The sequence below is a fragment of the Ambystoma mexicanum genome, chromosome 3q, assembly GCF_040938575.1.
Source record: "Ambystoma mexicanum isolate Mex_15411 chromosome 3q, UKY_AmexF1_1, whole genome shotgun sequence".
NCBI lineage: Eukaryota > Metazoa > Chordata > Amphibia > Caudata > Ambystomatidae > Ambystoma > Ambystoma mexicanum.
In genome coordinates, this window is record NC_090926.1 from 755,380,383 (window position 1) to 755,404,219 (window position 23,837).

The 23,837-nt window shown below is 44.7% G+C and overlaps 1 protein-coding gene across 2 annotated transcripts in view; it reads left to right on the forward strand.

The window, feature by feature from the left end:
• Nucleotides 1-23,837, forward strand: part of UNC13D (unc-13 homolog D) — a 2,023,528-nt gene that overhangs the window by 409,199 nt on the left and 1,590,492 nt on the right. For both annotated transcript variants that reach the window (XM_069654742.1, XM_069654741.1), the window contains exon 8: nucleotides 18,702-18,746. In XM_069654742.1, the coding sequence (XP_069510843.1) occupies nucleotides 18,702-18,746 (45 nt within the window). The remainder of the gene's footprint in view (nucleotides 1-18,701; nucleotides 18,747-23,837) is intronic.

The following is a 23,837-nucleotide window of genomic DNA, read 5'->3' on the forward strand; positions in this document are numbered from 1 at the left end:
TTAGGGGAATTTACAGAAGCAACATACAAAGGGAGTGTCTTATCAGTTCATGCACCATTAACCCTTAAGTGCCAGGTAGCAGAACCAAGACCACTGGTCCTGACCGGGAAGCTTCGAAGTGAAGCCCACAGAGATGTAGAGTTTAGAACGCAAATCAAAGAATGCATAGCCCAATGCTTCACTTTGAACACTGGTAGTGTGGAATCATCAGGCACGCTATGGGAGGCTTTTATGGTGGTGATAAGAGGAGAAGCCATAACTAGATCAGGGGGTTTAAAAGCAGAGTTAACTACAACACTTAACAGAAAGGAGAAAGAACTAGAAGACCTAGAAAAACTGAATAGAGCAAAAGTTGCAGATCGAAGCAAGGAAATACAATTAAGACAAGAATGCCTGTAGGGCTGGATAGGCTCGTGAAACTAAGTTACACACGATACACAGAGAGAAAACAGGCAGAGGGAGACAAGCCCGGAAGACTCTTGGCATGGTTATGTAAAGGAGATAGAGTGAGATATTATTTGTGCAGTAAATGATAGACAGGGTCACCTCTGTAACTCACAGGAGGGAGTTAACACAACCTTCTATGAATACTATACTGACCTCTACACAGAAATAAATACACCACAACAACCAGAATTGCAGTAAGCTTTAGAACTGATTTCGTTACCATGTCTAAGTGAAGAGGAGGCAAGGAATATGGAGGGCCTTATAACGTGGGCGGAGGTATTGGCCACAATCAGGGCGCTACCCACTGGGAAAACACCTGGGTTAGATGGATTACCAGGCGAGTTCTATAAAGCACACGTAGGGCATCTGGCACCGACAATGTTGAACATGTTCAACGATGCATACGAGGAAGAAATGTTGCAACATAGCATTAAAGAGGCAGCCATTATCCCATTGCTAAAGCCCAACAAGCCTGGAGCGGAATGCAGCTCATATAGACCCCTCGCCCCACTAAATTAAGACAGCAAGATGCTTGCAGCGATTTTGGCTAGTAGATTACAGACCACCATCGGGAAGTTAGTACATCCAGATCAAACGAGTTATGTCCCAGAGCGAAACATGACTTGGAATGTAAGACGCCTACACCACGTAATGCATAGAACAAGGTTATACAGACACCATTGTGTGATGGCCTCATTTTGATGCAATGAAAGTTTTTGATTCTGTGCAATGGGAATGGCTATATAGAGTATTAGGAACATTTGGCATTGCGGTAGGGTACATTAAATGGGTCAAGCTATTGTATGCAAGCCCAAAAGCCAGAGTAAGTACAGGAGGGGTGTATTCTGCCACAATTAATCTACAAAAAGGCACCAGACAAGGATGCCCATTGTCGCCACTATTGTTTATCCTAGCAATGGAACCTATCGCAGCCTATCTAGGAGATGAGTTTGGAGAATCGGGAATATAAATGGACAGGATTAGACATTTAGTGTCCATGGTTGCAGATGACATGCTGTTATATGTACAACAACCAGTAGACATTCTACAACACATATTGGAAACGCTAGATAGGTCCAACAAGCTATCTGGTATCACAATAAATAAAGGGAAATCCTGTTTGTTCCCTCTGGCAGGCGTTAAAAGTCTTAAAAGAGAATGCCTGCCCAGACTATCATTACAGTGGTGTCCTGAATCCTTTCGGTATTTAGGATAGAAATATTCCACGACCCGTTGGAAGAGCATAATAATAACACACAAAAAGCTTTGAATGGGATTATAAATTGAATGAATTTCCGGGGGAAGGTGCCGTTGACACTCATGGCAAGGGCAGTGCTGCTGAAAATGGTGGTTTTGCCCAGACTATTGCACTATTTCACAAACATCCCATATAACATAACACAGCTATTTAAAAAAAAAAATAGACATGGTGCCTCATTCCGAGTCTGGCATGCCGCAAGACTCGGAATGATTTACCGGCGCCTGACTTCCCGGTGCCACTGGGTAATTACAACCCCGGCGGCCCGGAAAGTCAGGCGCCCGGAAATTGTAGTTCCCCATTCTCATACTACGCTATGGGAATGTGGAACACGGAAGCTTCCATGACGGTCTGCCTACCGTGGCCGCTGTGCCCGGCCGGGTCCAACCTGTCTGGCACAACGGCTACTGGCGCCGTTGTTTCAGGACCAGCATACTTATAATGAAGTCCATGGAGTGTAGGAAATTTATTTGGCAAAACAAACGCAATAGAATTGCCCTAAGAACACTCCAAAGAACACACGAGGAAGGCAGGATTAAAATACTGAATTTCGAACTATACTACATAGCGAGTCAATTACAATTTGTAGTTGGGTGCTAGCGGATGACCCTACTATAGACACACACTTACTACAACCGGCAAAGAACCTGTTATACTTGATAACACTGGGAATACAAATATGGAGAAGCGCGTGTAAGACATGGGACATGACAGACCCGATCTCCCTGCAGATTGCCCTGGCAGCAGTAGCGGCTGAAGAGAGACAGTTGAAATTACATGTAAGAACATTTTGGGAACAAGTCGGGGTAGTGACCATTGGAGACCTATACGAGGAGATGAGCTGTTAGACTTAAAAACACTTACAGAGGAAGTAGGCCTTAATGTCGGACAATACTTAGCGTATTTAGCGATAATACATACGCTTAAACACAGGTGGCCCAGAATACCTGAGTTGGGGACAAAAGATGAAATAGTCGAAACAATATATGATATAGCCGAGAGGGGCATACAGTGTCATGGTTATATGACATACTGCTTACAAAAAGTGTAATGCAACCATTAATGATCAGACAAAAATGGGAAAGATATGCACTGATGGTGAATGGGGCAGGGAGATGGGTTACCATAAGAAAATGTCCAGGAGCACTAGGTTATAGCTAATACATCTAAACATTACGCATAGGCCCTGTCTAACGCCGCATAAGGTCTCTATGTTCAAAGGTGCAGAAGAACAGAGATGTCTAAAGTGTGGAGACATGGATGCTGGGATACTCAACATGCTATGGTCATGCCCTAAAGTAAGACAATACTCAGAGGATATTGCAAAGGTGATGGCTATGGGTGAAATCATGCTAGAGGTACAGACTCCAGGATCCTGCCTACTTGGGCTATACCCACATAACACAAGGAAAGAATACATATCGAAACTGAAAGGACTGGCCTACATATTGGCGAAACGTAGACTAGCCATGTCATGGAAGGCAAAAGAGGCACCTGCTGTTGAAGTGTGGTGAAAAGATTTAGAAAAATGGATACTAGCAGAGTGTTACGCTCACCTGGTATCCCCAGGGACGCCACCCAGCTGGGTTACTCGCTGGTATGCTTCTCAGCTTTGCCCTGATGTGGTCTGTGGTGAAGGTTCTGCCTGAAAATACAGGAGGACTGTGTTCAAGACTGACCGACTGGGGTAAGTATCCTCCCTCTACCCCCGTATGCTTTCAGTCCCTCTGGTGCCCTGTCCTCACCTTGTGGTAGAATTAGGCGTGCTCTTCGTCCTGCCTTCTTTGTAGGGGCGCGTTGTCTTTCATGGGCGAGTACGGTCCAGTTACTTCACTGACGCCGGCCCATTTGATATTGTTCAGGTAGGTCTTATTGCTGTTCTTTAGTTTTGTTGCTATCCTGCATGCCTTTCTTTGTTTAAAATGTCTCTTTTTTCTCCCTTAGGTATGCGGAGCTTCAGCGCGACGAACTGGCTTGGTTGAGCCTCGCTGGTAAATGATGGCGCATTAAGAGCGCTATGATGCAGTAAGTAAGCGCTATGCGCAGCGCTGCAAAGTGTTGCCTTTGCTAACCTGTGTTTTCCTTCCTTGTAGGTCGCTGTGTTCTTCAGCGCGAGTGGAATGTCCGGAGTGGTGCCAGCCGAGAGGCGACCAGCCAGGTAAGCCTTTTGAGCAGTTCGTAATTGGTAAATGTCTCTACAGCTTTCTTTAATGTTGCCTCTATCTTCCTCTTTCAGGTCGTTCTGTCCGGGAGGCGTGCAGATTCGAGGAAGCTGTTCTCAGTAGCTGCAAGTGTTTAAAGATGAAGACTGCAGGTAAGATGCTGCTGCTAATGATGTTCCTTTTGTCTGCTTGCAGGTTCTGCTTCTCCGAGGTTCGAGGGAATAGCTGGACACGGTGAGCGTCACGTTGCAAGCTGCAAAGTAACACGAAGTATGTTCTGCAGTCAGGGTGTGGTTTATATAGCCCAGGTAAAGTAGTACCAGGGAAAGTAGTTCCATGCCTGCCACAACCAAAACACTAGACCGCATAGCTTGGTTGCTAGGTGGATGCCTCCATGTTGGCTGACAATACAATAAAGTAGTTCCCAAGCCCATTGTTGTTCATGGTGTATGAGCCTAGATAGGCGCCAGGACCGGCCCCATGAGGGCTTTTGAAGAGGAGGCCAGGCTCTAGAGGCCTGAGTCCTGACTCAACCTGGCCAATGGGTTGGCCAGAGGGGGTTTTGGGCGAGGGTCATGACAGCACTCCCCCCAAGGCCCATCCCATGGTGTTCCTTCTGTCTGGCCCAGGTTTGGTTGGGAAGTTCCTATGGAATTTCCTGATTAGACGTGGTACGTGAATATTCTCACTGGGCTCCCAGGATCTATCTTGTGGTCAAAATCCTTTCCAATCGATGAGATAATATAGCTTGGTCCTAGAGTATTTAGAGTCCAAGCTATCTTTGCCTTCAAATTCTGGTTCTCCGTCAACAAGTATGGACTTAGGTGGTGTCCCAATCCCTGTGCCGGGTTGCATTGGTTTCAGGAGGGACACATGGAATACCATGTGTAGATTAGGTGGTAAATCCAGTTTCACGGCTGCTGGGTTGATAATTGCCCTAATGGTATAGGGTCCTAAGAATCTGGGATGAAAGGTCCGGGTTCCCTTGATGGGTACGAATTTAGCGGCTAACCAAACTTTGTCTCCTACTTGATAATCAGGGGCCTTTTTTCGGTGTTGGTCAGCAAATCTCTTTTGTTTTTCTTTGGCATGAATAAGGTGTTCCTTTGCCCTTTTGAAAGCCTGAGTGTGTAGAGTCTTTACCGCTGGCATTTCCAAGCTGGCTGGAAGGTCTAGTTCAGAGGTACGTGGATGTCTGCCATGAAGGGTATAGAAGGGCATTTGTCCCGTGCTTGAATGCAAAGAATTGTTAAATGCATATTCGGCTATCCATAGTAGGTTTTTCCAATTCCTTTGTTCGTGGTGCAGCATGCACCGTAAATATTGCTCGAGTGTCTGATTGCTTCTCTCGTTTTGGCCGTCTGTTTGGGGATGGTGACTGGTAGATAGCCGAACGTCGATCTGTGCCATTGCACAGCATTTGTTCCAGAAGTTTGAAACAAACTGGCTGCCTCGATCAGAGACCAGAACCGAAGGGAAGCCATGTAGCTTAACCACGCCCTCCAGGAACACTTTTGGCAAAGTGGCTGCGTCTGGGAGGCCTTTGAGAGGAATAAAATGGGCCATCTTCGAGAATAAGTCCACAACTACAAGGATAGTGTTGAACTCTTGGCTTTGAGGTAGATCAGTGATGAAGTCAAGGGAAAGAGTGTGCCATGGAAATGGGGGAATGTCCAATGGTTGTAGGAGACCAGATGGTTTTTGTTTCTGTGATTTATTTTGTGCGCAGACAACGCAGGACTGAATATACTGAATGATGTCCTTACGCCAGGTAGGCCACCAAAAGTTCTCTTTCACCTTAGCTAGGGTTTTGGTGATCCCAGGATGCCCTTCGATCAGTGAATCGTGATAGTTTGAAATAATATGCTGTTGTAATTCCTTCGTTGGTACATATAGGCGATCCCTAAAAAAGGGTAGGTGGTCCTTGATGGTATATTGTTCTCCTTGAGTTTGCCATGCGAGGTAGGCATCAGGATTCATTGTCCATTGGATTTCTTTTCGTAGTTCTGCTTGTGTTAAGGCTGTTGTGATACCCAAGCGTTTGTCTTCAGGTATAATAGGTACTGGGTCTGGAGTTGTATATACTATTTCATCTATGCCCATGCGAGATAAGGCATTCGCCTTTCTGTTTCTGACTCCTGGTCGAAATGTGATTACATAATCATATTCGGCGAAAAAAGGACCCACCGTAATTGGCGCGAGGACTGGGCCTTGGCTGTTTTGAGATATTGCAGGTTTCGGTGGTCTGTGATGACTGTAATGGTGTGTCTGGCCCCTAGAAGGTAGTGCCTCCATGCTTTAAAGGCGGATTTGATAGCCAGGAGTTCCTTGTCCATGATGGCATAATTTTTCTCTGGAGGTGAGAACTTTTTGGACCAGAAGGCCACAGGATGTAGCTGGCCGGTTTTTGGGTCTCTCTGTGAAAGGACAGCCCCCATTGCGAAACTGGGCGCATCAGTTTCAACGACATAAGGGAGGTCTGGACGAGGATGTTGCAGGATTGGAGCAGAGGTAAACCTTTGTTTAAGTTCCTGAAAGGCTTCTTCTGCTTCTTCGGTCCAAGCAAACTTTTTATTGTTTTTTTGTAATAGTACTGTGATTGGGTGCACAACCTGAGAGAAGTCTGGGATGAACCGGCGGTAGAAGTTTGAAAAGCCCAGCATGCTTTGTACCCCTTTCAGAGACGTCGGTGAAGGCCATTTCAGAATGGCATGTATCTTATGCACATCCATTCTGATGCCTCCTGGAGTAAGGATAAAACCAAGTGATTCTACTTCGGTGACGTGAAAAAAGCATTTTTCAAGCTTTGCAAACAAGCGATGTTGACGGAGCTTGGTGAGGACTGAACGAACGTGCCTGACATGATCTTGTTCCGAGGCTGAGTATACTAAGATGTTGTCTATGTACACTAAGGCGCACACATCAATTAACTCCCTTAAGATGTCATTCATGAAATATTGGAATGACGCAGGAACGTTGCATAACCCGAAGGGCATGACTTGATATTCAAACAAGCTGCACTTAGTACGGAAGGCGGTTTTCCATTCATCTTCTTTTCTGACTCGGACCAGGTGGTATGCTCCTCGAAGGTTCAATTTGGTATAAATCTGAGCATCTTTAACTTGGTCTAGCATCTCAGGGATAAGTGGCAAGGGGTAGTGGTTCTTCACTGTGATCTGGTTCAATGCGCGGTAGTCAATACAGGTTCTCAAGTCTCCTTCCTTTTTCGGTACGAAGAACAAAGGACTGGCTGCGGGGGACTTCGAAGGACGGATAAATCCGTTTGCAAGGTACTGATCTAAATAGGATTTCAAATGAAGGTTTTCCGGTTCTGTGAGAGCGTAGATCCTGCCGCAAGGGATTTGTGCACCAGGAACAAGGTCGATCTGACAGTCATAGGGCCTGTGCGGCGGAAATGTACTGGCTTGGTCCTTTCGGAAAACATCCTGGAAATCATGGTATTCACTTGGCAAGGTGTTAGTTGCTCCCAGGGTCGATACTGCTCCCAGGGTTGATACTGTCGCTCTGGGAGTCATGGGGATACAGACGTCCGGTTTCTCCTCTTGGTAATAGCAGGCAGGGGAGCAGTCACCGGGGAAGGTTAATTTTCGTGCCCTCCAGTCTATCAAAGGGTTGTGAGCAACCAACCATGGCATCCCTAGTATTAGCCTGAACTGCGGTGCCTTGATGAGATCGAATGAAATAGACTCCCGATGTCCTTCCTGACACAGCAAGGGTACCCTGGCTGTGCACTGGGTTACTGGTCCGGAAGCGATTTCTGTCCCATCCACGGTGGTTACCTTGTCCATAGTTGGCTTAGAACACAAAGGAAGCCCCATCTCTACTGCCAGTTCTTGATCAATATAATTTCCAACTGCTCAGCTATCGATGTATGCTTCAACGGCATGCATTCTTGACGACTGTTGGTGGTTAATTAAGATCACTGGTATTGCAAAGTGCGAGGTCAGCAACCCTTTCTTCTCACTCGACAAACTGACCTCTGCGTTTGTCAAGCTTGGTAGTTTCCCGATTCCTTAGCTTCATCCTTCTCTGTGGCCCCGACTGTTCTTCTTGGGGGTTTTACTGGACAGTCCTTCAGGAAATGTCCTGGTTTCCCACAATACAAACAAAGCTGTTATTGTCTTCTTTTGTCCCACTCTTGTTTTGTTAATGGAGGCCGTATACCTCCAATCTGCATGGGTTCTATAGCATTTTCAGGTACACGCGGGGTGTTTTTCCTTGGTCAAACATACACGGTCCGAGGGTCCGTCTTAGACTGCTCTGCCTTTCGGTCTTGCAACCGGCGGTCTAGCTGCACGACCAGATTTATGAATTCTGCACAGTCTCTGGGTGGATCCACCAACTGGGCTAAGATGTCCTTTAATTCGCTTTGTAAGCCTCGATGGAATAACGTGGTTCTTTTGTTTTCTGGCCACCTAGCTTCGGCAACCAGTCTGTTGAAGGTAGCAATATACGTTAACAAGTCCTGATTCCCCTGTCGGAGGGACAAGAGTTCATTGTCTACTGCTTGTTCCTGGGTATGGCGAGCAAAAAGTTTTTTCCCTTTCTCTCTGGAACCCCCCCAAAGTCACGTAATAGAGGATTGTCATGGGTTACCAACGGCACCAACCAATCTGCTGCACTACCACTCAGGTATGATAAGACAAAAGCTACCCGAGCTTGGTTGTTTGGAAATGATCCAGGCCTACAAAGAAAATGAAGGCGGCACTGATTGATGAATGCCGCATACTTCCGTGGGTTGCCTGAGAACCTTTCTGGTGGTGCCAGGGGCACTGTTCCAGGTAACGTGATCTGTACCGGAGTGGGTGGTATGGCGGGGTTTTGCATCGTTGGATTGCTTCCAGGTAGAGGCGTCTGTCCTGCCTGTGATTGCAAGTATTGCCTGCTAATCTCTTCAGTGCGTTCTTTGGTCACTATTAGGTCTCTCCGGAGGGCATTAGTCTCTTGTCGGGCAGAACGAACCTCAGCACGAAGCTCTCCTAGTAATTGGGCCAATTGGTCCATTTCTGATGTCTCCATGGCGCCCAGGTGGATTTGTTATGGATGCTTTGTGTTCTGTTACGCTCACCTGGTATCCACAGGGACGCCACCCAGCTGGGTTACTCGCTGGTATGCTTCTCAGCTTTGCCCTGATGTGGTCAGTGTTAGGGAGAATTCTCTGTTTAGGCTGAATTTCCTAATTTTTGGGGTTTATTTTTTTTCTCCTGCCAAGAGTGAGACTCTTTTGCCCTCACTCTTGGCCATGATTTGAGTGTGTTTCCTTGAATCTAGATGTGTTTAATGGGCTATGGGGTCTTTTACTCCATAGGGCTTCATGTGTTTTTGTGATGTGTGTTACACAGCACCCTCCGTGCAGTAACACAGGGGTGTCATAGTGACCCCCCAGTATAGACTCCATACCCTGGGACTGACTACTGTCTCCCAGGGCATGTAAAGTCACCATTGACTTTACTAGTCTTAAATTCTGAACAGAACCAGAACAAACCATCATATTGTGGACGTACTGGCTGGGGCAATTCAATTGCCCCAGGGTCTGTTAGTCGAGGGGGCAAGTCTCCGTCCCCCCTGATCGAGTTTTGGCTGGTGGCAGTGGATACTACTTTTTATATTCAACCGCAAATATTTTCCTATGGGATTTCCCATTGTTTAAGGCTACTATCTTTATTTAATTATTTATGGTAGCCTCGAACATACCACCGGTTTATTTAATTAATATTAATTCTCCGGTTGGTATTTTTTGCCAAAACTTGATTCTAAAATGGCGTTTTTGTTCTCTTCTGTGACTCCAACCCAAGTCGAGCCCTTTGTTCCACTTTTTGGCGGGCTTCTCCACAGAAGTCCTCCAACGTGGTGCCACTCTGTCTGGGGTACTTAGGAGGGTTGGAGGGGGATTTAGGCACCCTGGACTGAGTTACCTAGGCAACTCAAGTCGCACTCCGTCCTGATTGGCCCAAGTGGTGAGCCGGCCGGCTCACCACTTAGCATGTTTGAGTGACAGCTAGGCTGAGTGAATGGGGGTTTTCTGCATAAAAGCAGGGCTTTGGGGACTGGAACTTCAGAAGTCGCCACAGGACCTAAGAGTCTGACGAGGGAGAAGCTGAGCCGACCTGCCACGACACCACTACCGGTGGAGCCCTGCTGGACTGCCTCACCACTTTTTCCAACGACAGAGGAGATCTCCCGCCGGAGAGTCTTCTTCCTTTGACTGGTGGGGATAACCAGTCTCACTGTCTTTTCGCTTTCCCGACGTACCTCGTGGCCGCCTTGCCTGTGCCAAGCACCCCGGCAACCGGGATACCACGTTTTACCACGACCGCGAAACAAAGGTACCACCTTTAACCGGAAAACTCTGCGGCTGGTTTCTGCCCTGGTAGTGCAACGACCTTCATCTTTCCTCCAAGTCGAGATCCTCTCTTCCCCTGGACAACGACGCAACTTGCACCCACTACCAGGAACAACTGCCCCCGCTGGAGGATCCTTCCCACTTAAGGTACCGTGTCCCGCCTGGCTTCCCTTGCTACCGACTGTACGGGGTAGATCCCCCGGCTTTCGAACCTGGGTTAGCCTGGGACACCCTGGCTAAACTTTCCTAAGCCTCTCAAAACTCTTTTTTGAACCCTCTGCAAGACTTTCTAAGCTTAGTGTAACTGTGTGATCTTGGGCGCATTTGTGCTCTGCCCTCTCTAAGAGTGGGCCCAGCCTTTGGACTTTGGCTCACCAGTGACTTTTGCTCTTCTGCCTTGCTTGTTGTGTTTCTGAACCTTAGAGTGGTGTACCTTTCCATATTCTGTCTTTCTCCCTCCCTTTCCCACAAACTTATTGGAGTGCAATCTAGTTAAGCGCTCACCTCTGTATGAAAATAAGTGGTGTTTTACTGTGACTTATCCGATAAGGGAAAAGGGTTGTATATATTACAATAGTAACTGTGTTTAGAATATTTTACAATAAGAGTGCTGGAGTGTTTCAAACTGTGTGTTTTTAAATAAATAATGATATACTTTGATACCAAAGCTCTGGTCAGTGTTTGCTTGTATTGTTGTATCTGAGTACCTATTGTGTATACTTTGCATACTGCCTAACTCTTCTTGAGGGAAGTCTGACTGCTCAGCCACAGCTACCAGGTAAATCTGGGTGGTGCAGACTGCTACCAAGTGGGTTTACTGCCAACACCTGTAGTCCTAAATCTTTTGCAGTGGTCCCTAAGGGAACTGCACAGGTTTCTGCCTGACAGTCTGCGGGGAAGTTCTGCCTGAAAATACAGGAGGACTGTGTTCAAGACTGACCGACTGGGGTAAGTATTATCCCTTTACCCCCGTATGCTTTCAGTCCCTCTGGCGCCATCTCCTCACCTTGTGGTAGAATTAGGCGTGCTCTCCGTCCTGCCTTCTTTGCAGGGGCGCGTTGTCTTTGAAGGGCGAGTATGGTCCAGTTACTTCACTGACGCCGGCCCGTTTGATATTGTTCAGGTAGGTCTTATTGCTGTTCTTTAGTTTTGTTGCTATCCTGCATTCCTTTCTTTGTTTAAAATGTCTCTTTTTCCTCCCTTAGGTATGCAGAGCTTCAGCGCGGCGAACTGGCTTGGTTGAGCCCCGCTGGTAAATGATGGCGCATTAAGAGTGCTATGATGCGGTAAGTAAGCGATATGCGCAGCGCTGCAAAGTCTTGCCTTTGCTAACCTGTGTTTTCCTTCCTTGTAAGTCGTGGTGTTCTTGAGCCCGAGTGGAATGTCCAGAGTGGTGCCAGCCGAGAGGCGACCAGCCAGGTAAGCCTTTTGAGCAGTTTGTAATTTGTAAATGTCTCTACAGCTTTCTTTAATGTTGCCTCTATCTTCCTCTTTCAGGTCGTTCTGTCTGGGAGGCGTGCAGATTCGATGAAGCTGTTCTCAGTAGCTGCGAGTGTTTAAAGATGAAGACTGCAGGTAAGATGCTGCTGCTAATGATGTCTCCTTGCAGGTTCTGCTTCTCCGAGGTTCGAGGGAATAGCTGGATATGGTGAGCGTCACGTTGCAAGCTGCAAAGTAACACGAAGCATGTTCTGCAGTCAGGGTGTGGTTTATATAGCCCAGGTAAAATAGTACCAGGGAAGGTATTTCCAGGCCTGCCACACCCAAAACACTAGACCGCATAGCTTGGTTCTTAGGAACCAAGCTATGTGGATGCCTCCATGTTGGCTGACAATACAATAAAGTAGTTCTCAAGCACATTGTTGTTCATGGTGTATGAGCCTGGCGCCATAGGCGCCAGGACTGGCCCCATGAGGGCTTTTGAAGAGGATGCCAGGCTCTAGAGGCCCGAGTCCTGACGCCACCTGGCCAATGGGTTTGCCAGAGGGGGTTTTCTAGCGAGGGTCATGACACAGAGACGACGGTGTGGTTACAGGCTATTGGAGTCTGCAATGAAAATACAGGTGAAATCACAGCCTGGAATGAACTAACACAAGCACCTACTTGTGTCTAGACCATAAGTAGCAGTGGCTGGATCAGCAATTGGTGATAAACTTTCCATGAAAATGCAAGATACAATTAGAACTCGCTGAAGCGTTTTTATGACAGAACCGACAAAGGGTAGAAGATGGGAGGTGGGGGGAAGCATGAATATATTATTGATTTGTACACGTTGAATTGTTTGATACATTTTTTTAATAAAAACTCTCTGCACCAATTATCTCAACCACACATTCAAGGTCACTAATTACCCGGCACACTACGTCTGTAAAAAATAGAATATGCTTTGATGAATCAAAAATACATAATATACATTTATTCAAAACAATATATATTCAATGTAAAAACATAAATTGACCCAAAACACAGAATACAGTGAATCCAAAAACGAATACTTAAAATATTTGTCTAAAACATCCTAACACAATTTGACAGACACAAATGACAATACACTAATACATTCAACATTCTAAATGTGTCGTAAAAATGATTCCCGACATGTTTCTGTTCTTCCAATTCCTCAAAAGGTGAACATACTGTAAAAATTGTCGACTGCTTCAACACTGTTTAAAGGGATTCATTTCACACATCACATAAATGGATGTCAATGCACCTAAAATGCAAAAGGGGGAGTGTGCGGACTAGAAGCATGGCCCACAACTAGGCCGCCCTCCCAACAGTTCTGTAAATAAACTCAGAATTACCTTCACTGGGAATTCTCATCAACGGCGTACTCTTGGTAAACGCTACACCACATGCACCAACTGCCAGATGCATCTACTTCCACCATGGGCACAAACTGTCGCCTCAATATTCGATTAGAGACACTGCAGAGAAAAACAACATTCCATATACCCAGCTATTAATACGGGTAATGACTGACTACTACCGGGACATCTATCACAGGAAGGTGTTCTGTTCCTCTCAATTACCTTCAAATGAGTCTGAGTCCAGATGCCCAATTCAAAAATCAAAGGTGCCCAGTGTCAACATATAGCTCAATGTAACATCAAGTCAACGTCTAAAACACCTAAAGCCAAAACTCAAAAGAAAACCATGACTTATAAAGCCATCAATCCTACAATTGCCACATTGTGTCATTCTTACAATTGCCACGTTGTGCCATTCAACATGCTGGTTAAATGTTCCAAAACACTTAGACTATTCACATGATTATTTCCACCATCATACACCATTAAGTGACTGTAGATTACTGGCTCAAAAGAAAATTAGAGTGAGTTAATCACTGCCCACAAGGTAAGAACATCACATATGGTTAAAGCTCTCCAGTCTCAGCTCGTTCCCAAGTAGTAAAGGCATCGAGAAGGAAAGCGAGGAGCGGCGTGGATAAAGAATGCCAAACTTTTGTCTCGTACATGCCAGAATACAAGTGCAACAACGGGGGACTCCAGCCGTGTGAAAGGTGTACTCGCCATAAATGCGGCGACATGCCAAAATTCCATACGTCAAACGGGGGAACACAGGCTGTATCCCGTTCACAAACTTCTACTCTCCATAACAGCAAAGGTCGGAAAAACAAAGGACAGACTACACTACAGCCTGGTAAATGGTAGTCACAAAGAAAGGACTACTATAAACCTGTCCACACGCGGCCATCTCGGTAGTAAAACTACAGAGCCCTACACCAGTATTACATTACTGTCTCAACCCAAAGGGCACTAGCGCGGAACTGCAATCAAAGCGCCAACAACGCGGCCATCTCAGAGGGGGTACAACATGGACACAAATCATCCTGTGACCTGAAAAAAGTGGGAAGTTAACTGTCTCCACCCTTAACACTCATTGGCCCTCATTACGACCCTGGCGGTAAGGGGTATACGCCAGCGTTAGCTGCGCCGACCCCTTACCGCCAACTACGAGTTCCCAGAGCGCCATGGTCACTTTTCCGCCCGCTTTTTGCGGGCGTAAAAATCCATGGCGCTATGGGACCTCGGTGTTAATTACGCCACCGTAGTGTACGGTGGCGTAATTAACACCTTCCCCACTCCCATTGAGCCCTATGGGGCCGAAATGGGAATGGGGAAGGGTAAATGGGTCAATGGGGACTTACCGCCCCGCCGACCTCGGAATGGGGCGGTAAGTCCGCCATCCGCCATGGCGTAAAGGGACTTTGCGCCATGGCGGAAAAGTCCGCCGATGGCGGAAAAAATCCGCCAGGGTCGTAATGAGGGCCATTGAAGCTACCTACAAACCAAATAAAGGAGTCAACTACATTTGAGAACCGCCTGAGTGATTAGGATGTAACTTGTAGCTATATTACTAATATTAGAACACACTTTTTACTTAGTCAAGCATATTTAGGCTCACATATGTATTCTATGTTCTTACCATAGCTTTTGCATTAGTTCACCTCCCCATAGTGCAATAGCAGAGCTGCACACTAATAGCCACAATAAGAGTAGTGCAGTTCACGTCCAAATTAAAAAAAAACAGTATTCTCTGGAACAAACCACTGATAAAACACATGTCCTTCAAACAGCCCCCAATACATTCATAAGAGGTCACAAAACAAATGTAAACCCTATCAGAATAGTATGAATTATCATGTGGGGCATGCATTTGTCCAATAGCTGTAAAATCTCAGAATGGTAATGATATACTCCTCATTCCAGACTTAAAAACGGGGGACAGATCAAACATGTCAGCATAAATAACAGTCTGATAGACATTGGTTCAATAGAATAGAATGGCCACTCCTCCAATACACAGCCATCAATTAGCTGTATTACAGATGTGATAACTTAAACATCCCCAGAAGGTGTAATTCATATTAGGTTCACACAATGCCAATCAATACCCTCATTCAAACCTAATCTATGGCTCTGTAGTTTGAAAATCATTTTTTGTTCAAAATTAAGCAATTTGCGGTCAATCTCTTGCTTACTGATCCCATGTATCTTTTTTACTATCAGCCATGTAAAATCTGTGTGTGCATGGTCCTTTTCCCAAAAATGCTTCACCAGTGGAGCTGTAATAACTTTGTTCTTTATGCAGCTACGGTGTTCAATCATGCGAACCCAGCATTATCTGTTTGTTCTTCCTACATAATGTAGGCCGCAAGGGCACACGGGTATATTTAGTATTGAAAATTCTTGACCCCTCTCTGAAGGTCCCCCTTTTTGTATTTTAGGTGCATTGACATCCATTTATGTGATGTGTGAAATGACCCCCTTTGCACAGTGTTGAAGCAGTCTACAATTTTTACAGAAGGTTCCCCTGAAGAATGTTCACCCTTTGAGGAATTGGAAGAACATACACATGTTGGGAATCATTTTTACAACACATTTAGAATATTGAATGTATTAGTGTATTGTCATTTGTGGATGTCAAATTGTGTTAGGATGTTTTAGACACATTGGGCCTCATTACGAGTCCGGCGGTAACCGTGGCGGTAAAACCGCCCGGTTACCGCCGGACTCGTATTACCATTCCGCCTCCGTGATTCCCGGAATTACCGGGGCATTACAACCCCGGTTTTCCAGGAATCACGGAGGCGGAATGGTGTTAATCCCCATTCCCATCGAGTCCTTGGGACTCGATGGGAATGGGGATCATGGAAACACCGGCAGCATCTCGTAATGCTGCCGGTGTTTCCTCGGCCGCCTGCAGGCGGGCGGTGTTTAACCCGCCAGGTCAGACCTGGCGGGAACATCACCTCCCGCCTGCAGGAGTCGGGATCAGGCGGTCCGGAAACAACGGTGGCGGCGGGTTTACCGCCACCGTTATTTCCGGACCTCCTGAGTTATAATGAGGCCCATTGTTTAGGTATTCGTTTTTGTATTCACTGTGTTCTGTGTTTTGGGTCAATGTATGTTTTTACATTGAATATATATTGTTTTGAATACATTTATATTTTGTCTTTTTGATACATCAAAGCATACAGTCTATTTTTTACGGACGTAGTGTGCCGGGTAATCTGGGACCTTGGATGTGTGGTTGAAATAATTGGTGCATAGTTTGGACCTATTTCCTTTATAGAATTACATATATTTCCCCTGCTGGTGGAGGTAGATGTTGTGTTAGGTAGGGGTATTATTATACATACCTATTTAAAACACAATAAAAACTCTTCAATATTCATTCTGCACTCCACTCAAAACATTCCCGAGGAGCTCAAGCACTTAGCAAGCAAGCAGGATGCTAGTTGGTGGGGAGGGAGAGTGGCAGAAGAACAGATACAGTGAAACAGAGACGTGGTCAGAGGGTGATGAGACAACAGAGGGGTTGAAAAATGTAGTGAGGGGGTGAGCAAGATGAGATTGATTAAGTTGCCACCATTGAGGGTCAGCAGGGTATGGTGGGCAAACAGAGAATCTCCTGAGAGATTGGAGTCTGCAGAACGTGTCAAGTTGCGGGAATCGTGGTCTCCTGGATTATGACTGGGACGTCAGTAGAAAGAGATTTAATCTAGATCATTGAAGAGAAGCTGATGATGCCTGGGGACTAGTAGATGAGGAACTTAGTAAGATGGGTTGTGCAAGACTTTGAACAGCATTGCCTTCCAAGGAACAGTGTGGAGGGTTAAAGGCAAATGGTCTGGCATTTTCCATCAGTAGGCCAACACCACTGCCTTTCCTAGATAGACAAGGGAAATAAAGAAGGTTAAAGTCGGGCTACATGTCTGGCAGCATCATGTGGGTGGGAGGGGTGTTCATGTCTCATTGATAACCATCACTGCAAGATGAGAATGGTAAGGGGTCAAAGTAAAAAAGAGGTTTTTGTTGCAGGGAGATTGCCATCATGTAGGGAGGTGGGAGATCAGGATATGGTGTGATGAGGTTGGAGAGAAAATCAGTGGGGAGATCAAGCGGTGGGCTCCATGGATTCCCCCAGTTGAAGGGTGGGGTGGTTAGAATGAGGAAATGCAGGAATATGATGGTGGGAGTACAATAGAAGACAAGGAACACACCGTGTTAGGTAGACAAAGGAGACAGAGGGCTCATGCTTACTGGTATGAAACGGGAGTAGAGCTGCTAGGAATGGGTCAATTTTCTTTGCCAAACGGAGAGTGGCCTTTGCTGCTTTTGGCCCTTGATGGCGAACGCCTCGTCTGAATGCCATGCGGAAACTGAATAAGAAGGGGGGGTATATCATCTGACCCTTTGCAAGCTACTTATAATGCCAATATGCTTGCTTCTGCCAGTTCCAGGTAGCTGTTGCAGGTCCTTTGGTCTTAAAGAGAAAGCAAAGCTTTGTATTTGCTGCAGGGCCTTTAGGTGGTGAGCATGGTTGTCTGAAAATATGGTATTTCCACTTCCTGTCATGTGATTTGGCAAATGATCCACTTGCCAAACAGTAGGGCTCTGATGGCTTCTAAAAGTTAAATGATCTGGTTCAGGTTCCATGGTCTTGGAGGGAGATGCAAGCTTTATTTTTGCTGCATGAACTAATGTGGAGTTAGGGGAACGCTACAGTTGTGTTATGTGGCAACAATATTCCCTAACAATAATATTTCCTCTTCATACCATGTGATGTGTTCAGTTGACCTTCGTAGTCATTTCGAATGGTGAAAAATGCTACCAACAGTTCAAGGATGCTGTGGCAGGCCCCTTAGCCTTGGAGGGAGAGTGCAGATTTGTTTTTGCTGCGAGACTCGCAAGTGGTGCTAAGAGTCCCCAGCAATGGCACAAGTAGCAATAAATCATGTTCAAAAATAACGTTGTTTCCTCTTCATGTGATGTGCTGATATCATATTGTAGGAGCCAATCAGAATGACTGCTGCAGGAGTCTTGGTCTTGCAGGGGGGCAGGAGCTTTGACTTTACTGCAGGCACCTTAGGGGTTGTTCAGGGTCCTCTGAAATGAATGTGGCATCAACATGCCTTAATAAATATTGTTTTTTCCACTCTGTCATGTGAATTGGGACTTCTCCCAGATAATCAGAATTGTGAAGCAAGCTTCCACCAAGTACACCAAGGTCTTACTGCAGGAGTCTCAGGGGGTGGTCAGGGTCTCTGGAATGACAGGATGTGGCAAGAACATAATTTCCTGTCATGTAATGGGATCTCATAAATCCCTGACAGTCAGTCACAACTGCCAAGATGGTGTGCACCAGATCTAGGAATCTTGGTCTTGCAAGGAACGGGGAGCTTTGCTTTGGCTTCAAGCACCTTACAATGTTCAGAGGCCTCTGTTGGCTCTGGTCAAAGGTGTTATGCCTTCTTCAACTTTGTTTGGTATTTGGTTACCCTGCGTCTCTTCCTGTATCGCTATAATGTTATTCTCTCTGTCGATGGTTTGCCAGATGTCGTCCAAACTATTACTTTTCTCTTCCTGTTCACTGCATTGCCTTCTACATCCCCTTATCTCTCGCCTAGCTTTGTTAATCATTTTATATTCATCTCTTCCAGGGAGTTTGATGATGTTGCTACAGCACGGTTCCATATGGACATTTGGTGAGTATGCACCTGCTTTTTTGACAGGCACTTCACACATCTAACTAGCAAGTCCTCTGCATGCTTGCAGAACATCCTCCTTGCGCTAAGTGGTCTGTTCTGGACTGCCGATGACCATGTGCCCTAGCGCAAGCAGGCTTAACTGCCAACTTGTGCTTTGAAACCCATTACCGGTTTCTCTGCTTCAATCTGCCCAACCTTAACTTGATTAGCCATGGTCCTGACCTTCAGTGGACATGATTATACATGATCCTGGCCTCTGTGGTGGCACGGAGTGGCGTCTCTAGGGAGGGACCCTAGAGACAGCTAGCATTGGCCTCCCTTACATAATGCTTGCCCCTCCTTCTAGCCCTCCTGCAGTGAGCAGCAGGAGGCCTTTCAGTGCAACATGCACCATCCAGAAATTGTGAGAAGAATCACATTGTGAGGTGTTCCTTTCTTATAAACAGTAGTCCCCTGTAAAGTGGGCTGCAGTATGATTTTTCAATCATTATTGACATAAGAGGAACGAAGAATTTCTGATCATGTTTTGGTGGAACTGCAATTGGATTTGAGAGGCACAGAGCCTAATTTTGTTAGGTTTGAGGTTAACGACGGGAATTTTGAAAGATTTGAAAATAACAAGCACTGAACGGTTTTATTGTTGACTTTTTCTTGGTAAATAGGAATTCAGCTAATATACTCATGGTTTGGGACAGTTTCAAGTCAGTGATGAGAGGTGAATTAATCAGTGAAACATGTCATGTTAGGAAAACGGGGGTTGGCAGAACTAACAATATTAGAAGAAGAGCTTAAGGAACTTCAAAATAAATATGTGATTTCTGGAAAAAAAATCCTGGGAACAGACTTAAAAAGGATAACTGATACTCTCAGCAACAAAATTAATTTGCAGATGGAAAGTGGGAAATGTTTTGTTAAAGAAAAGTATTGGGAGAGTGGTAGATTATTGCCTAATAAACTTCAAGAGATGACATAAAGATCTTTTATCAGGAGTATAAAAAATGCAAATGGTCTTCCTGTAACAAAAAATTTGCAAATATGTGAATATTTTTGATCTTTTTATGAATGACTCGATAAGGAAGATATATTTCCACCTGGGACGGATTTAGATAGGTGTTTTCGGAAACTTGATATTCCAGTCCTGAGACCTGAAATTAAATATTCCTTAGATGAACGGATTGATGAGAAGGAAATAATGGCAGCTATTATTCGGCATAAAACAGATAAGTCTACAGAACTAGACTGATAACCCGCTGAATTCTACAAGCCTTTTGTGACTCAATTAGCTCCTTTTCTATGTGATCTATACAATTATGTATACAGAATGGTGTTTTATATGTCCCTCTATAAGAGAGGCATTGATAACATGTATTCCAAAAACGGGTAGGCATCATACAAACAGTGAGAATTATCACCTGATTTAACTACTCATTGTGAATATTAAAATATTCACCAACGTTTTGGCAAATAGATATGAAAAATGTATGGAGGAAATACATACATATTAGATTGCAAACAGGATTTATAAGACAGAGATATAGTTACGATAGCACCAGGATACTAGTTGATATATTAGGGCTTGATGATGAGGTTACCTCTGAAACTGCATTGGTGTTTTTAGATGCTAAGAAAGCTTTTGATAGGGTCAATTGGATATTTTTGGAACACACCCTGCTAAAGATGGGATTTGGCCAGGGTTTCTTAAAGGCAAAGGGCCTCATTTTAGTGTGCTGGTCCGGTAATAACGGTGCCAGTAAGCTACTGGCACCTTTGTTACCGGACCGGCACACTCTTAGGTCTGCAAGCGGGTGCCTTCCCGCCTGCCAGGTCTGACCTGGCGGGCGGAACGGCACCCGCTCCCAGACCTTGATGGATGCACTGGCACCGTTATTACAGGTGCCAGTGCATCCGTCCTCCCCATTCTCATTGACTACAATGGGAATGGGGAGTAATATTTTCCAGCACCCAGCAATAGGGAATTACCGGGACCGCAGGGCCGGAATGCCCCAATAGGTCCCCATTGTTGGGCACCGGTCAAAAATGATTTTGGCAGCAGCCGTTCCGGTATTTGAGGCCAAACGTGTTCCCTACACGCTGAGGTGACAGCTAAAGTCTGGGTAAATGATGTGCTCTCAGATACATTTCCCCTGGCGAGAGGCACCACGCAGGGGATACAAGGAATATGTGCAGGAGGTAAAGATTTCAAAGTCTTATCTTATGCAGACGATATGACGATAATCTTGTCTAACCCTGAAGGTGATGTGTTGTTGAGGAGAATATTTGATGAGGTGGGAAAGTTATCTGGTCATAAGATCATTTGGGATAATACAGAAGTAGTCCCTCTTCCCAATCCTTGTTGTAGTAGTGATTTTGACTCGTCGAACTGCAAATGGTCTGAACATTATGAGAAGTATCTAGGAATATATATTATATGTGGCTCTGGAAATAGATAGTGGACTTTAATGTGAACAAACTACTTTAGGTGGCTGAAGGAGATGTGAGGAAGTGGGAGAAATTATGGTTAAATGTCTGGGCCAAAATAAATGTCATCCAGATCACTCTTCTTCCCAAGATGTTATATGTCATCCAATCTCTTCCTTTGAATTTTACAAAAACAATCTTTCAAGAAGATTTACAGGGTTTTTCAGAAATGTCTGTGGTGCATTAATAAACATCAGAAGAAAATACCACAATTTATGTTGGTACGTAGAGTCAAAGAAGGGGGTTCGGATATCCTGATTAGGGAAACTACCAAATGGGTTTTTTAACGTAAAAGTCGGTGTATTTTGCATTATATGAGAACTCACCTCCAATCTGGATGGATATAGAAAAGATGTCTCCTTACACACTTGACAATATATATTCGATGGGGTAAAAAAACGATTGTTGACAGAAGGCTACCTGCAATTGAAGCTTCCTGGGAAGCTCTTACTTCATGGTTATTGAATAATAATAAAAAAATATGATTACATAATGATCCATCGGTGTGTGGCAGAACCCAGCACTTCAGGTTGGAAACAGACCCTTGTATTGGCAGAGCTGAATCACAAGGGGGGCATTTAGGATTGGAGATGTTTTGGTGATTAACAAATGGTGGAGTTTACTGCATTTGGCTATACATTCCATTTGGGAAAATGTGAACTAGAAAGATAAAACAATGCTTATATCCCTTTTGTCTCACAGACTAGAATTGTTGAGTGCCCTGCTGGCTGATAAGCCCGAAGTCTTTAAGACATTTGACTCACCACCCTGAATGGTTTTGACATTCCTTAACATGATGCCTGTAAAACCTTAATATGCTGAGCGTTTGGATAAGTTACGACAGACTTGGGCAATGCAATTGAATAGTGAAATTTCAACAGAGCATTGGGATAATTTAATGCGGGCAGGATTTAAGGTAAAGTTGGATCTGAAGTTGCAACTGATTAAACAAAAAAGATATTAGGGCATCTATGTTGGACTGTTCGGGTTTGTATAAGCTTGGTTTGTTAGACAGTGATATCTGTTTGGGTTGTGGTAGAGAAACAAGGATATTGCTGCACATATTATGGAGTTGTTCCAGGATACAAAACATCTGGTTGGATGTGTTGGATAGGCTGACTATGATATTGAACATAATCTTTCCAGGACACCCTTTCAGGTTATTTTGTTGCCAAGTATAGATAGATGTGAGAGTGCTTGTAGTCATGGATGGTGGGTTGACAGGCTCTATTGGTAGCAGGAAAAAAAATATTAAAGGTCTGGAAGACCAGGAAAAAGCCACAAATAGAAGACTGGTTAGTTGAGCTCCAAACTTTCACAAGTTATGAAAAAGTTATGTTTTGAAACAAGACAGGGAGGATCTGTATTAAGAATTGTGGGCGCCTTTTAATGACTTGTATGGGTAATATGAAGGTCTTATGCAGTTTTGTGAATTTTGATTGGGGCAGGGTTACGGTATACATAGTTTAGATTTGTGTTTAATGTAAATGTATATATGAGTGTCTATGGCTGTTATGTGTTTTGTTCTCATTAGTTACGGAATTATATTCTTATGTTCAAACTTCTGGGGTTCTTCCTTAAAAATGACCTGCTCAGCGACTCCAATGCCTAGCGTGCTTATTTATTGCTTCCTATTGCTCTGACCTGCCGGACAGGACGGCACCCGCCCGCAGAACGGTAACATGCCGGTCTGGAAACAATGGTGCCGATAAGCTTACTGGCACCATTGTTTCCGGACCGGCATGCTCAGAATGAGCCCCATAGTCTTAAATTACTTTTAACATGACTGCTGTGATTCCTATACAGCTTCATACATGCCTGTTTAAAATCCTATCCCAACCACTTTCTTTGATTCCTTTAGGCATGTATGAATATCATTTTATACTGGCATATCTGAAGCCGAATTAGACTGATTTATGGATGGCTTGGTAGTGAGATGATAGCGCTTTCACACAGCTTGCTGATAACAAAAATCAAGATATTCTACACATATTATGTATATATGGTGTGCTAACAAATGCACAGGCTTGTGTTGAGGTGACTTATTTATGATAAAGGACTTTGGTGTTACCCATTATAGGTGCCTCCCTACTTTTTATGGGTGATCCATATGTGCCCGCTTAAATATAGTTCCTGGAGACACTAGTAGTGGCATTGTGTTATGAGGTATCCCAGAATGTTTTCTCAGTTCTGTATTCTTTGGTCACACATGATGCCATCACAAAGCAATATAAGTCATTAAGTTGACTGAACAATTTATTTTGAGAACTTTATGCACTTCAAAATGACAGTTGCAAAGAGACAAAGGGTACCGTAATGATCAATAGGGGCATGTAGAGTTTGTCTTTCCATTGGATTTTCTCAATCTTCCTAGTGTGAATTGGGATTGCCTGTCTAGTGCTCCTGTGAATATCAACCCTGAAAACTGGAAATCATCTTGCATATAGAGTACAAAATGATTTTGTTATCCATACTTCTAAACATCATCACTATGTATCGGACCATGTTAAGAAATAATTATAGCAGAATTGCTTTTTTTCTTGTTCATCTTTATTTCGGAAATAATACCCATAAACATACAACACACAATAAGTGCAACATTTACCAACA